The 16,333-nt window shown below is 45.0% G+C and overlaps 1 protein-coding gene across 2 annotated transcripts in view; it reads right to left on the reverse strand.

Moving 5' to 3' along the window:
* EXPH5 (exophilin 5) overlaps positions 1-16,049 on the reverse strand; it is a 70,174-nt gene extending 54,125 nt beyond the window's left edge. For both annotated transcript variants that reach the window (XM_019797684.2, XM_019797682.2), the window contains exon 1: positions 15,717-16,049. In XM_019797684.2, coding sequence (XP_019653243.2) covers positions 15,717-15,835 — 119 coding nt within the window. In that variant the 5' untranslated portion in view covers positions 15,836-16,049. The remainder of the gene's footprint in view (positions 1-15,716) is intronic.
* Between the last annotated feature and the right edge of the window lie 284 nt (positions 16,050-16,333).

Genomic DNA, 16,333 nt, shown 5'->3' on the forward strand with positions numbered 1-16,333 from the left:
TGAAAAGTTACCACATGGAGGAAAGGAGAAACAGCTGGGCAGAGTCTGGAGCCAGAGCCCGGCAGAACCGGGGTACAAAATGCTAGGTAGAGCAGGTAAGGGTGGGGTCCGGTGTAGCTTTGAAGGTGGAGACAGCTACCCTGGAGGGAATATGTTACTCATACGCCTTTTAAAGAACTGTGCCTGGATGGCAGGGGCAAGGCAATTAAACTGCTGTGGACAGACATGACCTAATTTATTGGCCTTTCCAGTTGTCTTCTGTGGAGCCGCTGCTACCATAACCTGCAAATAAGGATGCGTCTTGATGGGATGAGGGGGGTTGCTGAGAACAGGGGAGAAAATGATGTCCTTAGGGAGGGAGAGGCACCAGGAAGTAGACGAGGGAGAGAGAGAGAGCGGGAGGGTGGCCGGAGCCTCCCTGATATACCGCCTACCCCAACCACGGGGAAGGCCATTGTCAGAAATGACCCCAGCGAAGCGCCAGCACATTGCCTACTCGGAGCCGTGACGCTCCTCTACCCAGACAGAGGGGACGACTTTCAGGAAGCAGAGTTTTCACATGGCCTCTGCTCATCCTGATCGGGAGCCTTGAAGTGCGAGCCCACGTGCAAATGCACGGTGATTCAGGCAGCAACTGAGACCTACCCTCAAACAGGCACGATCCAAAGCGTAATATTTATATACCTTGCTGGGATCTGGAAGAAAGTAAGAAAACCACATGTCAAATACACGACAGCCTTTTTTTAAAAAAAATAGGCTGTTAAAAATTCTGCAATTTAAAAGCCTACAAATGAAAGGAAAAACCTGGGTCACCATCTGAACTCTGACCCGATTTAAATAAAAACACTGGCTGTACAGGGGATTTCATATAGGCCCACAGGTGGTCCTCAGGCCACCTGGGAGCGTCTGACGATTCTGTGTCCAGGGCCCCTGTCCTCACTGTCACTGCAGTCTGTATCTCATCAGCACCCCCAGAACGTTCCTGCGTCTCACGTGGCTGGCAGGCGTGTTTGGTGTGGCTGCAGGGGTGGGGCAGATGGAGATCTTGGGGGCCCTCCATCTGACCCCCATGCTACCATTGCTATGATCTCTGCTCACATGTTCTCTCAACTGTTATTTAACTCCCTCAAAGCTAAGGTATTAACGGCCCTCGAATCTCCACTTTTCCACCCATCTCCATCGTCCCACGTCACCCACAGAGCCACAGACCACATGGCACAAGAGCCTCGGGGGACCGTCGGAGTCCCACGTTCTAGTCCCACACCCACCCCTGGACATTACTCTGGTCTTGAGACTCTTTGAGAAAAGAGAGAAATAAGGATAATAAAACTTGGGGAAAGTAGGGATAATCATATTCGTTCTACCTTAAAGGACATTTAAGGGGCTCAGGTGAACACAGTAGGCTTTAAAGTGCTGCGTATATTTAAGTCAAGTATTCCTGAATAATCACAGAGTCGCACAGAGACGTACGTAACTCCTTCCTCTCGCTTCTGGCCAATTTGTACTGAAATCAGGCTGCTTTTCCCTTTCAGAAACTCATCGGGCTTCCACGTTGCTTTCCTTGGCTAGTCCCTCCTCCTTCCTCACACTGAACACGACCACCAGGAGCCCACATGAAGAGCCTGTGACTAGAGCAAGGCGGCAGGTTCACAAGAACAGCCTCTAAGCCGCTTGTGGATGTTACAGGACCTGTTTGTGTAGAACCCACACTTAGTGGGCAGTAAAACAAAACAAAACAACAAAAAGTAAAAAGGAATTCTTCCTGTTGCCAGACTCAACAGCTCCAGGGACAGAAGGTCCCTTTGATCCTACCGAGCAATTTTAAAGTGGGAAAGCACTAGAAACAAGGTTTATTATGTCTGCGTCGGGCTCAGCCCTCTCAGCTGTCCTCTGCTAGGACTGCAGGCCTTCTTCTCCCAAACCACAGGGTTTCCCGAAAATCAACACTCCCTCAACTTGTGCAATGGAGAGGAGTGTAGGGAAGAAACTGTGCGCCAGGTGGAGTCAGGCCCCCATGCCCGGCCGTTGGGCCACGATCCCTCACTGCACATTAGAGTCATCTGGGGAGCTTGAAAAAATGCCCACGCCCAGCCTGATCGAAGACCAATGAAGCCAGAACGTCAGGGCGGGGCCTGGCCTCGGTAGTCTGAAGAGTTCCCCAGGTAGCTGTCATTTCAGCCAGGTTTGAGAACTTCTGTCTTAGCAGAGGCTGCAGGCCAAGGCCCGTCATCACAGAAGCCAAGAAGATAGCAAGTATCTTAGTGCCCAGGTAGGCTCACAGAGAAAGGCCTTTTCACCTGCCACACCCACACGCTATCACTTTCAACCAAACTAGATGGTCTAGGGCCCCTGCTCAGGAGGCCGGGCGCTACACGTTCCCCCAGGAGGTGCTGCAGATTGGATGCCTGACCCCAGGGCAGTCTGTCCGGCCGACATGCATCATGTGACCCTGCATGCCGGTCCTGAGCATGAGGATCTGCACCGGAGAATTCGAGAAGCAGCAGTCAGTCCGAGAGTTAAGGGCACCCTGGGAGGAAGAGAGTGTGGCCGGTCCCTGAAGCAGTCTTGGATCCCCGAGTCCTTCATATTCGTTTCAGTCCACACATAAGCTTTCTGCAAAACCCACTCCACTTTAGGTGCCCTGAGTGACACTCTTCCTTCCTACGCAAAGACCCTGAGGCACAGGAGCGTGATGGAGACTGAGTAGGGCCTAGGAAGAACACCCAGCAAGGCAGGGAGCAGAACAGAGCAACTCCCCAAAGGAGCAGAAGCCAAAGAAACTGTAAAAGAACAAAGAATGGGCAGGGACAGTAGTCCAGGATAACACGAAGGAAAATGCATAAGACTCATTTGGCAGGAAGCAGAGTTTTAGCAATGTGAGCCTGGGCAGTGAGAAAATGCAGGCTCCACAGGACGACAGAAGAGGACAACAGGAATGGGAGAGTAAAGAACAAGGGGCTGCCCTTCCCCTGCTCTGCTTCATGCTGCTGCGGGATGACCTCTGCAAGCTTCACCTCCAGGCTCTCACTACTCGTCAGCTGCTTCCAGCTGGCTTCAGCCAGACACTGGCAGGAGACTGGAGGGTGAGAAGGAGAAAGGCAGGGTATTCTCCTTCTCCCTCTGCCTCATGCAAAACTTCTGGCAGTGATTGCCTCCCCCACTGCTCCAAACCCCAGACAGGCCTGCCATGCTTGGTTGCAGTTTCTCTTGGGGGATCCTCGCCAAGGCTTGGATAACACCACCTGATCCCTTTTCCTCTCCAACCAGCGGTGCGCCAGAGCTGGCTTGTACTGACTCACAAGGGCTGATTTTTTGCAAGCTGGTTGTTAAACTATTGCTGGTGTGAAATTAGCCAATGCTGCAAATCGAGGTTTTTTCTCCAGGGGAGCCAGTTACCAGCAAACACTGTCTCCAGGCTTCCTTCTGGGGCCAGTCTCTGGTTGCCTCACTGTCCCCCTGATTGGTTTCTCTGCTTCTTTTTATCATAATGGAACCAATTCACTACACTACATTCTATTTTAAATAAGGAGTAGTTTCTGTTTTCCTGGTGGGACCCTGATTAATGTGCAGACAGTGATCTAAAGAGCTTTACCAGCTCCCCTGAGAGCAGTAAACATTAAATTCACAACATGAGAAGTTTTAATTTTGTTTGCTCGTTTGTCTAGTAATCCCATTAATCACTTATCCTTGTGATTAATTTTTGAAGCAAATTACTTTTGTGACAAATTAAAAACTTATGCCACCCAAACAGGCTATTGGTTTGACTACCAAAAGAACCAGATCTAAGAGACAACCAGGGGATGCCTGGGTGGGTCAGCCAGTTAAGCGTCTTGCCTTTGGCTCAGGTCATGATACCAGGAACCTGGGTTCGAGTCCCCCATCAGGCTCCTTGCTCAGCAGGGAGCTTGCTTCTCCCTCTGCCCCTTCCCCTGCTCATGCACTCTCTTCTCTCTCTCTGTCTCTCTCTTTGACAAATAAATAAATAAATAAAATCTTAAAAAAAAAAAAAAAAAAAGACAACCAGGTCACGTGATGTAGATCTCACAATGAATGGTCTACCCTGGGTGGGGTCTGCCACCTGGCCTAGGAAATGGGAAGATGAAGGACGTGCAACATGACCCATTATTTCTATGTACTAATATATGTGCAAAATCACACTTCTCTGTACAAAAGCCTTGTCCCTACAACTTCCTTCTCAGTTTCACGATAGCGGATGCCGTCGCATTTGCCTCACCAACACTCTGTCGCTGTTACTGTTTGTTTGTTCCTGGTCCTTTTGCTAAAAGGAATAATCAAAGGCCTTAAAAGCAGATGGAGATAAATGGTACCAGGACAATTTGCTAGCCATTTGGGGGGAAAATCAATTCATATAATTATCCTACTTTAAAAATAAAATATATATTGGATCATTAAAAAGTTAGCTTTTAAAAAAGATTTTAAAAGGTAGAGGTGAGATATTGACCTAATCTCTAGATGGAAGAACTTTCTAATCTTAAAAAGAAAACTTTTTAAAAACTAGGTACACTTTGTTATATAAAAACAGAGGGGCGCCTGGGTGGTGCAGTCATTTGAGCTTCAGACTTTTGGTTTCGGCTCAGGGCATGGTCTCTGGGTTGTGAGATTGAGCCCCGCATTGGACTCTGTGCTCAGTGTGGAGTCTGCTTGAGATTCTCTCTCCCTCCCTCTTGTGTTTTCTCTCTCTCAAATACATAAACAAATCTTTAAAAAAGATCCCTTCTGCTTTCAGATAAATAGAAGTTAAGTGCAAACTGAAAACTGGGAAATATATTTGTAATAAATGGGACAAGAGTCAATCTCCTTAATAGAAAAACATATAAATCAGTAAGAAAAAAACACACTGAGATTTGATGTCAGACGGTGTTGGTTGCCTTCTAGAATCTATTCCCCCCAATTACTCTCCTTTCTGGTTTTGCTGTGGGCAGCAAAATGTTCAGGTTCAGGGGAGGGATCACAATTGGTCTAAGCCTAACATCTGAATTCCACTTCTTGATTTTTCAATTCCCTTGCAGTGAGGGTGGCCTTATGACCTGGTTCTGGTCAATGATACATAAGGAGGAATTGGCTGGGATCAGCATCTGGAAAAGCTTTTACTTCCAGGGTAAAGGACAAGTAGAATTGGCTCTACCACATCCCCTTCTTCCTGTCTTATACAGGAGTGTGATGTTCAGAGCAGTTGCAGCCATTTTGTGTTGCAAGACACCATCCTGATATCTTAAACCACTAAACCAGCTAGTGCTTGTCTACTTCCAGATATCCTATTATGTCAGAAAAGTTTATCCTCAATTTTTTAAAGCCATGGTTAGATCTGTTATGTATGACAAGAGGGATTCTGAATACAAATCCTGAAATAAAAATGGGCAGATATGAACAAACAATTCATAAATCATGAAACATAAATGAGTCGTAAACATACAAAAAAAAGTTCAAGTTCATTATGACCAGTGCTAGATATTAAGTCAAGTTAAATTTTTTTTCCTATGAAATTAGCAAAGATTTTTTAAAATAGTAATACCATCCAGTGCTGAGAAGGGTATGGTAAAATACCCACACTGCTATCAAGGTGAAATTTGGTAGCACATTTTTTGGAAAGTAATTTGGTAACAGGTAATAAGAATTTAGAAACTATATTATAAACTAAGGATTCTATTTTGTGGAATTTACCCTAGGGAGACAATTTAAATTGAATTAAGGATGCAATCATGAAGGTTTGTTACAGTGTTATTTAATAAAGCAATAGGAAACAAAAAGAAAGAAAAAATCACAGTGGCTCAAATATTACAATAATTAAATTCTAAAATATATATAGTAGAATAGCACACAGTCACAAAAATAACGTTGACTCTGAGTCTTTAATTTCAAGGAGTTACTTTTATGTTAGATATTACATAAATAAACAAAAATATGCACAGTATAGGGGCCCCTGGCTGGCTCAGGCAGTAGAGCATGTGACTCTCAATCTCGGGGTTATGAGTTCAAGCCCCACGTTGGGCATGGACCCTACTTAAAGAAAAAAAGAATCTTAAAAAAAAATATGCATGGTATGATCACAACTGTATAAAGTCAATGTGGGTGAAAACGTTTTGATGACTCCTAGAAATTTAAATATAGAATTACCCAATATCACAGTAATTCCACACCTGGGTATATACCCCCAAAGAATTGCAAACAGGTACTCTAATCCTTGTAGATTTATGTTCACAACAACACTATTCCCAACAGCCAAAAAGTGGAAACAACCTAAATTTTAATCAACAGAAGAATGGCTTGACAAATTGTGGTATATACATCCAATGGAATGTGTATTCATTCAGTTATTAAAAAGCACAAAGTACAGATAAATGCTACAAGGTGAATCAACCTTGAAAACATTATCCTAACTAAAGAGACACGAAAAGTTACATATCGGATGATTCCATTTACATGAAATCTCCAGAATAGGTAAATCCATAAAGACAGAAAGCAGTTACCAGTAACTGGGGTGGAGTGGGGGTAAGAGGGGCAGAAATGAAGAATAACTAATGGGTTTTATTTTGGGTGATGAAGACATTTTTGGCCTTGTGCCCAGTTACCCAACACCACTTGTTGAAAAGACTTTCCTTCATTGAATTGCCTTTGCACTTTTATAAAAAAAAAAAAAAAAGAAAGAAAAGAAAAGAAAAGAAAATCAATTGGCTGTATTTTGGGGTCTACTTCTGGACTCTACTCTGTTCCATTAACCTATGTCTTTCCCTTCACACATACTACACTATCTTGATACAATGGCTTTATAGTGAGTCTTAAAATCAAACAGTGTGATTCTTCCAACTTCATTCTTCTTTTTCAAAATTGTTTTGTCTATTCAATTCTCTTGCCTTTCTAATCGTTCATTCCTACTGTATGGAAACTCAATAGAATTTTGTATGTTGATCTTGTATCCTACCACCTTGCTAAATTTACTTCTTAGTTCCAGGATTCTTTTTTTTTTTTTTTTTTGGTAGATGTTTTGGGGATTTTCTTTGTAGACAATCATATCATCTGCAACTAGGGATAGTTTTATTTCTTCCTTTCTCATATGTATGTCTTTTCTTTATCTTGGCTGACACTTGCTAGGACCTTAAGTATGATGTTGAATTAGGAGTGGTGAGATTTCACACCCTTGCCTTGCTCCGGATCTTAGAGGAAAAGCATTCGTGTTTCACCATTAGGTATGATGTTAGCCGTAAATTTTTTGGCAGATGCTTTCATCAGATTCTATTTCTTTCTTGCAAAGAATTTTTGTTGTGAATGCATGTTCAACTTTGTCAAATGCTTTTTCTGCATCAATTAATATGATCACACTTTTCTGCTTTAGACTGTTGTATGGTGGATTCACAGTAATTGACTTCAAAATATGAAACCAGCCTTACTATTATGGGTTACACTGTATCCTCCAAAAAAGATATATGAGGGTCCTAATCCCCAAGTACCTCAGAATATGGCCTTATTTGGAGAAAGGGGCTTTACAGAGGTATTCAAATTAAAATGAAGTTATTAGGCTATTCTAATCCAATATGAATGGTGTCCTTATGAAAAGAGGAAAATTTGGACAGAGACAGACACGTGCATGGTGAGAGCACCATGAGAAGACCATGCGAAGACTGGAGTTAACTGCCATGGGCCAGGGAACTACCGAGAACTAGTAGAGGGCCCTGGAACAGACCCTTGCCTGGTACCTTCAGAGGAAGCACAGCCCTCCCACCACCTGCACAACACATCTTCTCCACACACCAGGAGGACAGAGCTGTGGTTGCCAGGTTCCTCTCCCCGCACCCCCCTACCCACTTCAACTGCTGCAAAATGCATTGTTTTAAAGTTGAAACCAAAGAAGCCTTGACAGAAATAAAAAACACCACAACCTTTTTTTAGAAAGTGGGGAGTTTGGTCACTTTGGCCCCAATTCCCTCTTTCATCATTAGAAACCATAACACGCGGTGCGATGAGGAAGCTGGCCCCTGTGGTATGCCAAGCTGATATTTTAAGTATGACCTTTAAATAGGGCCACTGGCAATGCCAATAAGGAAACGTTCCTGGGAAGGAGAGTGAGGTGAGCCTGCAGCTCTGGAATTTCACGGCCTATGCAGCACCAACTGCAGAAGAACAGACCCGAATTGCTTAGCCAGCTGGTTCTGTTCTAAGACTCAAGTGTGCCAACAGAGGGAAACATGTTTTCTGACTAATGACCTTCTTCGTCCTTGGTTTCCCCAAATCTTTCCTTCCTTTACTTCGTATTCCTTCATGGACGTAAGCTAAGGTCCATTTAATTAGAAATTGAGCACCTACTAGGCGTGTAAGGTTCTCCATCCCTAAGACAATCCTCGGCCACATAGAACTCAAGACTGACGGACAGAATGCAACTTACCCGTGAATACGTTAATATCACAATATTGATAAAACATTATAAAGAAAAGGATGGAAAAACACCCAGGTATTTTTTTATAATTATTTTAAAAGATATGCTTACGAAGTTAAAAAACATAGCCAAACATTTTGTATTTCTTTATTATCAAAAGAAACAGCCATTATTTTTTAGTTAACCTATGATAATTATAAGAAATAAAATAACAGCACAAGGGTTAGAGTCCCTTTAATTATGATGCCCACGAGACAGCCGCCGTGAACAGTTTGGAGCATATCCTTACAGAATGCACATATGCTTTTTAACACATAAATGCTTGTGGGCAATGTTGCCTATATATGGCCGATTCACTAGTGGTACCCTCGCATCCCTTATGCCCTTTTGTTTAATAATAACTTTTACTCGAACACATGGCAACCTAGAATTGTACGTTCTTTAATGTCATGGTCAGTGGAAATAAGAGTTTTAACATGAAAACGTCTCAGTGCTGTTACAAGCTGGATGGGCCATGTGTGACTAATCCCATCACCCTCCTTGCGCTCGGTGGCTGGAGGCAGGGCTGCGTAGGAAGTAAACACACATGGAGTTCACAAATCCAGTACTCCCTGCAAGAGTATTTCAACCAGGTTCCTTCTCCTCCCTAAGCTTCCTCAGCAGAAAGGAGATAAAAAAAAAAAAATACCCCTTCCCTCTTCAGGTTGTTGTGGGAATTAAATGAGCATACGCTCATGAAGAGTTTAGCACAGAGGAAGGGTTAAACAAGCATTAGCTATCACTATTGCCGTTGTCATTAGCTTTTGAAAAAGGCAGGAGTGCCTGCTCTATCGACTATCATGAGGCTGAACACAAACAGGAAAGACTGGGAAAGCAACAGGAGTTACAATGTCACACAGCCTAAAAAGGACACTACCCCCAAACCTTGGGGTACGAAACCATAATATGACAGTAGTTTCACATGTATTGCCTGGGGAGACCAATGCACGGCCGTAACTAGACGGGACAGGTTGCGTGAGAGAAAGGTCTCCCGTAGGATTAAAGGAATGAACTAAACTGGATGTTACTGGAAACTGCGGGCACCTGAGAGATCCATGTGAATCCCACACCTTGTTAGGAGATCAGAACACACAAGCCTACACGGCTCTCCCGTAACTTCTAGACGGTTCTTGTGGTCCCTTTCCCGAGGCCAAGTAGGGTTGCTCCAGGACAAGCTACGTTTATTTACAGGGCTTACCACCAACCAAGAACATTCACAGACTGAAGCCATCCCGGGCAGAGTTTGGGTTTTATTCTCCGCTGTATTTTCAGGGCCAACCCAGTGTCTGCGCACAGTAGATCCCATAACCAGGAGCCCGTAACCAAAGTCTCTCCGTTAGCCAGAGGACAGGCAGAAGGCCTGGGTCAGGAGACTGTGTATCTGGCTTTAATCTCTGCGGGTTGCTCCAGCGTCCACAGCTGTGAGCACGCCACCATTCTGAAATACACATTCCCCCTGGGATGAGCCACAGTTCCAGTACTCTCAGTACATTGATCAGAAACTACCAAGTTCTGGAAAATCCTCCTGGGCCGCAGCCTTGCCACTGAGCTCGGGTAGTCTAAATTCAGACATGCCGTTTGACAACTTGATTACAACAGGCGCTGTGACACCTTATACTTTATAAGTTTTCTGCAGTAGGAAAAATAAATATTTTTGATTTATTGATATCTCTTCTGTGAGCTGAGTGGTTCATATAATGTCTTCGTACTTTTTATTTCAGTTACATTTATGAGACGGGTGGGTGGGCTTGGGGGGGTGTGCGGGATGATAAGTAGGCAGTTGTGTTTTTCAAAGACTTGTGACAAAGCAAGATGCTTTTCAGATTTAATATATTAAATATGTATGTATATATACATATATATTATGCGTATTTGTGTATATACATGTACACACACACATACAATTTCCTCCAAGGTGGGACAGAAGTATAGGGAAAATTTCCACCTGCCCATAAACTGTGACTCAAACTCTCAGCCGTTTTTTCTCACTGAGGCTAGAACCACAGCCTGTGGAAGGTCTGAGAAGTCACTCCCAAGTCAATACCCCCAGGAAAAACCCTTTTCACAAGAAGTGGAACTGTCAGATCGGAATTTCAGTGGTAATTTCTACCTCTTGAACTGGCTCTCAAAGTATTTCTGTAGGACAGATTCCAGAATCACAGGACAGAACCAGATCAATGTAACACAGACTGTCGTGCGTTACAGGGTTCAGAGGAGGGAGGAATCCCAGCCGGCTGGGCAGAGGGTCGCTGGGGAAACACGCAGAGAATGACAATTGGGGAGAGAAGCTAGGACTGCGGAAGTCTCTGACTCTGGCCCATGCAGGCCATGAACTCCCCCATCAAGTTTTCTCTGGAGGCCTCTTGCAGGCAGGCTTCTTGCCGGTCCGTGGTGTCTCTGTTGCTAAGCCAGGAAATCGAACACCGTTGCCTTCATCTGCCTTCCTAGAGCCTCAGGAAGTAGCCCGTGCCCAGCATTCCTGCCCAGCCTACCATGTGTCCCATCCCCATCCTGGCAGTGTTAGGCTCCAGGGGAGACAAGAGGCAAGTCCCAACCCTCCAGCAAACTTTCACTGCCTGTTCACCATGTGTGGGGAGCTGCGTCAGGCCCCAGAGATTCACCAAAACAAGCAGCATAGATTTTTGCCTATTTTTTTTGCCTATTTTGCCTATTTTCAAGAAACTGCAGTAACTTACAGGTGGTATTTTGTGTTTTGCTTTTTCACAGAATAATGCTTCCCATGCATTTCCCACTATTGTATTCATGTAAGCTTGAGGTGTCTACAACCTTGACAACAAGGTAGTCAGGAAATATAAAATTTAAATATCACACTGGATAAGATAGAATTATTTCCATAATTGTCCAGTATAATGACTGCGCTTTTATTGGCTATTTAGATTTGAAACTTCTCACTATTCTATTATTTTCCCAATATTTTGCTATTTTGTAATACTGCAGTGAATATCTGTTGGTATACGTCTTGTTTTTTCTCAGGGAAAAATACAGTACAGTGGAAAGAATATAGGTTTTAGAGCCAGATAGATTTGGGTTTAAATTCTAGCTCTGTTGCTTAGGATTTGTGTGACCTTGGGAAAGTTCCTTTACCTTGAGACACTTCAATTTTCCTTCTGGACAAAGCCAGCAATACTACTTACCCCAAGGGACGGTGGTGAGGATTATTCAAGGCCAATGGATAAAATCATTTTGAGATAAATCTGGATTTAAATTCTGGCTCTCTTGCTTCACTTGGACAAGATACTCAACCTTTGTTAAGCTGTGTTTCCTTCTCTATGAAATGTAAATTCAAGTGCATACGTAATGAGGTTATTGGGACAATTATTTAAATACATATAACATGTATAGTACAGTGCCGAGTATACAGTAGGGGATCGATAAAAGTTAGCTGTCATTATCACAGTAATCACTATTATTACATAAAAAGGCAGCACTTAATAAATGCTGGTGTGGCCATCTGCTCCGACCTCAGACTCCTACTACTGAGAAATTCCCAAGAATTGGAGACTGGATCAGGGGTAAGGCATATGTTTATAGGTAGTGCCATATTGTTCACCAAAAGGATTACATACCACTAACAGTATGCTGAATCTATCCATTTCACGCCATTCCTCACCAACAGTTTTTTTTTCTGTTATTTTTAAATACTTCAATTTTCATTTCTTTATTACTGTGAGGGTGAATATTTTCCCATAATTTTTTTTTTTTACTGTTGGGATATCTTCTAGCATGAACACCTTATTTCTATCTTTTGCTTGTTTATCAGTTTGAATCTTGGTGTTTTTCTTCAATATTTGAATAAGCTCTTTATATATCAGGAAAATAATAATATTAAATGCAAATACTTTCCCAGTAAGCTGGAGCCAGAGAGGTCTGGTACTGATGTGGGAAAATCCGGAGCATTTCTACGGGTGGAGCTGTTAACTCTTGCATGGTGAACTCAACTATTCCCACATCCATCTCTGGGCATCTCCAGCCCTGTATGACACTGTAGTTCTAGGTTTCTAACTATAGGACAGTTCTTAGTTGTCTTGTAGACACTTCAAGCCTATCATAGTAGTAACTCAACTCCTCGGTTGTCCCCCAACCAGCAAACTTTCCATACTTCTCCATTTGGTCCCTTAATGCCCTAGCCAAGATATCTTGAGACTGTTTGTCATTACAAGTACTCCCCCTCCCCACCCTGTTTTCCAAAGTTTGCGCTAGGCCACTTGACTTTTATGAAAGACCTATATTAGTTCCTGTTTTTGCCAACCAAATGGAATCCGAAGAGGATTTTTGCTTTTATGAAAAGAGGTAAAAGGCAAAAATAGAGTTTACACGTGTTTTGCAGGGGGGCAGCCCCCAGCCCAAGCAGCAAGAGTGGCACTGCCGAGCTCCCTCCCCGAGGAGCCACAGTCAGCATCTCAGCACCAAGCCACAGTAGCTGCTGCTTCTTTTTTTTAATGGTTTATTTATTTTTTTAACTTTTTAAAAAGATTTTATCTATTCATTGAGAGAGAGTGGGTGCGGGGCGGGGGCAGAGGGAGAGAGAATCTCAAGCAGACTCCATGCTGAGGGCCGAGCCCTACACGGGGGCTCTATCTCACAACCCTGAGATCAGGACCTCAGCCGAAATCAAGGTCGGACGCTCCACCGACTGAACCACTCAGGCGCCCCAAAGCCGCGGTAGTTTTAAACTGTGTTTGTGAACATCTGTGCTTTATCTTGATTTATTTTGTGCGCCATTTATCAAGATGTGTCCTAAGGTTTCAGAAAAGCCTAAGAGAGATTATTTTTGGTGTCTGGGATTGCTCAAAAATTTTTCCAAATAAATTCATGGTAATTGCTCCTCTCCTTTATGCCATGTGGGCTTATGAAACTTTCAGAGTAAATGCTTTGTTTTTTGATAACAGGGGAAACCTGCACAGCCAAAAGCCCTCCCAGTCTCTCACATAGGCCTGTTGTACTATCTCCTAAATAATAGTCTTGTATGATCAGTCACGTGTTCTGACTTTTGATTTGGAAAATATGATCATACATATCACGAAAATGAGCAGAGGCAGCCAAGTTGACATGTTATCTCAGGCCTTCCCTTCGTGCCAGTATCTGCTACTGAAACCCATGCACGTGAGCTGGTACTGAGCAGAACAACGCCACCCAGATGGCTATCTAGTGATGGGTATCTACGGTGGGATTCAGGAATTAACCAGGGGGGAAAGAAAGTACTAGAAATAATTGCCTAGCATTTGGCCCAAGTGTCCGCTGTCCTTAAATTATTTTTATATTTTAATGGTGACATTTTTGAAATTATTAGGGTAATTATTTTTAACAGTTTAATAGCAGTATTGATTTTGTCTTAGTGTTATGCCTTTTTCTGTTGATGCCCCAGTTACAAGTGCCATGGAATCAGGAAGGGTTTTCAGCCTTCCTTCTGAGGCCCATCCCAATGGCCTTGCCACCTATGTGTAATTCCAGGTCCCCCTAAAGGCAGCTGTCCTGGGCACCATGAGCTGCTACTGAGGAAACACAACACAGCAAGCAGCAGGTCAGATGTAAAAAGTCAAAATTCCGTTGAATGAAAGTTAAACAAAATACTCTTACTATTTCTAGGACCATAGTTCATGAGAAGCCACACTGATAATAAAATCCTAAGTGAAGCTTTCTCCTGTTATTTCCTAATTCTCCCCTCAATTTCCCCAAGTATACATACTGGATCACTTAAGAAGTCCCATCCTCTCTAGAGACAACAAACACCTCCAAGGACACACACTGAAAGCCACCAGTTTCTTAGTCCTTTTGGAAAATGTGTTGAAAACAAACTACATACAATTCTAAAGTTCTCCTTCCCAAGGCTGGGTGTGTCTCTGTGTGGGGCACGTGCATGCGTGTGAGTACACACACGTGGATGTGTGGGGGTGTGGACATACTGCGCTCACACAGGGAGGAAATGACGGAGCCGATTTTCCTAAAAGCAGAGTATGATGGTGCGAAACACACATTCTCACCCTTCAAACAGTCGTTATTCTCCACAAGAGCTGTATCTGCGGGGGAGGAGTGAAGACAGGGCTCTGGGCCCAGGGTATTCTAACTGCTTCTACAAAGACCAACTAGGGTTCTCCTATGTGAAAAGTATCTTTGGAGGGTTTTTTTGGGGGGTGGGTGGCCAGTGGAATCTTTGGAAGGAGGTGGAAACCTAGAACCGACTTCACCAAAACGTTGATTGCAAACAAAATGGCTTTCTAAATTCCATTCAAGGACGTACTTTTTGGTCTGAGAGTGATGCCCCGAGTTCCGTTTCACAGTCTACTGGAGAAGGCCTTGAATGGGTCTATTCTGGAATTGGTGAGCAAGTGCTTGTATTCATTCCAGGACCTTTCCCACACTTCTCCCAGGAGAAAAACTGGTTAATTTACATCCCAGGCAATTACCTGTCGATACCATTCTCTGGTATCTAATTCTCCCCACCTGTAACACTGCATAGTAAGGTCATGGGTGAAATTTCACAGCAACTTCTCCCCAGCAGCACCACACGCAAGGAGACCCAGCCGTTCTACCCACTCTATGCGTCCCAGTCTGAGGCCGGTTCGCCCCACACAATATGGCAAGTTCCTGGAACTGTGGCCTTTTGGGTGGGACCACTTCGCCGCCAGTGAGATGCCATCTCTCCCGGGCGCCGCCGACTATCAGCGTGGGGTGGAGAGAGGTGTCCCTGGGGCTGCGGGAGAGTGTGTTAGGCGAGGGCGGACCGCCTGGAGCACCTGTGCAAGAAGCACGTGGGTGCGCGCGGGCTAGGATTCCGCCCCACGCAGCGCCCCCGCCCCATTTCACCCGCCCACCAGGCCCACGGTCCGCGACCGCCCGGAGGGTACCTGAGCGCTGCACGGCGTCGTCGCGCTGCCCCGACGCAGCCCGGACCCCTGCGGCCGATCGCCGCCCACGTGTCCCCGCCCGGGGCGCGGCAGCTCTGCGGGATCCATTCGGAGAGAAACGCTCCAAAGAACCCGCCAGCACGGCGAGGGCAGGGTCGCATCCCGCCCTGCGGAGCCAGAGAAACGCAGGCTAGCCCGTCCGGGATGCCGCGCGTGGGCAGAGCACCAGCCAGGCATCCCACAGTCCTTAAGAGCGCAACCGAGCGCAGCTTTCCCCCGCGGGGCGGCGCGCTCCCCGCCGATGCTCCGCAGCCGGAGGCCCCGACAGGTGCGCCGCCAAGACTCCGCGCCTCCCTCCGCGCGCGCGGGGGGCTCCTGCGGGAGCCAGGCCCCTGGAGAAGAGAAAGGAATTTGTTCTGTACCTGATCCTGTCCTTCTCCGCCCTCTGCAGCTCCTCATTTCTTTCCAGCACCTGAAGGATCTTCCTGGCTTCTTCGTCATTTAGGAAACTGAAATCAAACCCCTGAGGAACTTTCGTCATGTTCTTTACTGCGTGTGAATTACGCTTAAGCTCCTTGGCGCCTCCTGTTACGAAGACATTTTTCAAGGTATAGACCAGTTTCAGGAACTTGATCCCCTAGCCAATAAGAAGTCCGCCCCGTTGAAAATCTAAAACCACAAACTTAGGGAACGGCGCACACCTACAAGGCTCATTTCGACAACACCTTAACAACATGTTTCTGTCAACCTATCCAACCGAGATGCAAAACGAAGGACTCCCCCGAGAGAGGGAACCAATCCCATTCCAAAGGGGCGGGCCTTCCTCGTCTCCTCCCTCCCTCTTCTCCCTCCACCGCCTATCAAACTTATTAAAGTAGCAATCTTACGGATTCCGGCACCTTAATGAGGCCGGATCTTAAGGGTTGGCACCAACGTCGTATTTGCTTTTGCCGTGGCTGTTTGCTTTCAGAACTCCAGCTGGACCAGTGGAAGGAGTGAAAAGGAATGAGATACACCACGAATCCTCCTTCTCAGTGAA

The sequence above is a fragment of the Ailuropoda melanoleuca genome, chromosome 8 (assembly GCF_002007445.2).
Source record: "Ailuropoda melanoleuca isolate Jingjing chromosome 8, ASM200744v2, whole genome shotgun sequence".
In the NCBI taxonomy this organism is placed as follows: Eukaryota; Metazoa; Chordata; class Mammalia; order Carnivora; family Ursidae; genus Ailuropoda; species Ailuropoda melanoleuca.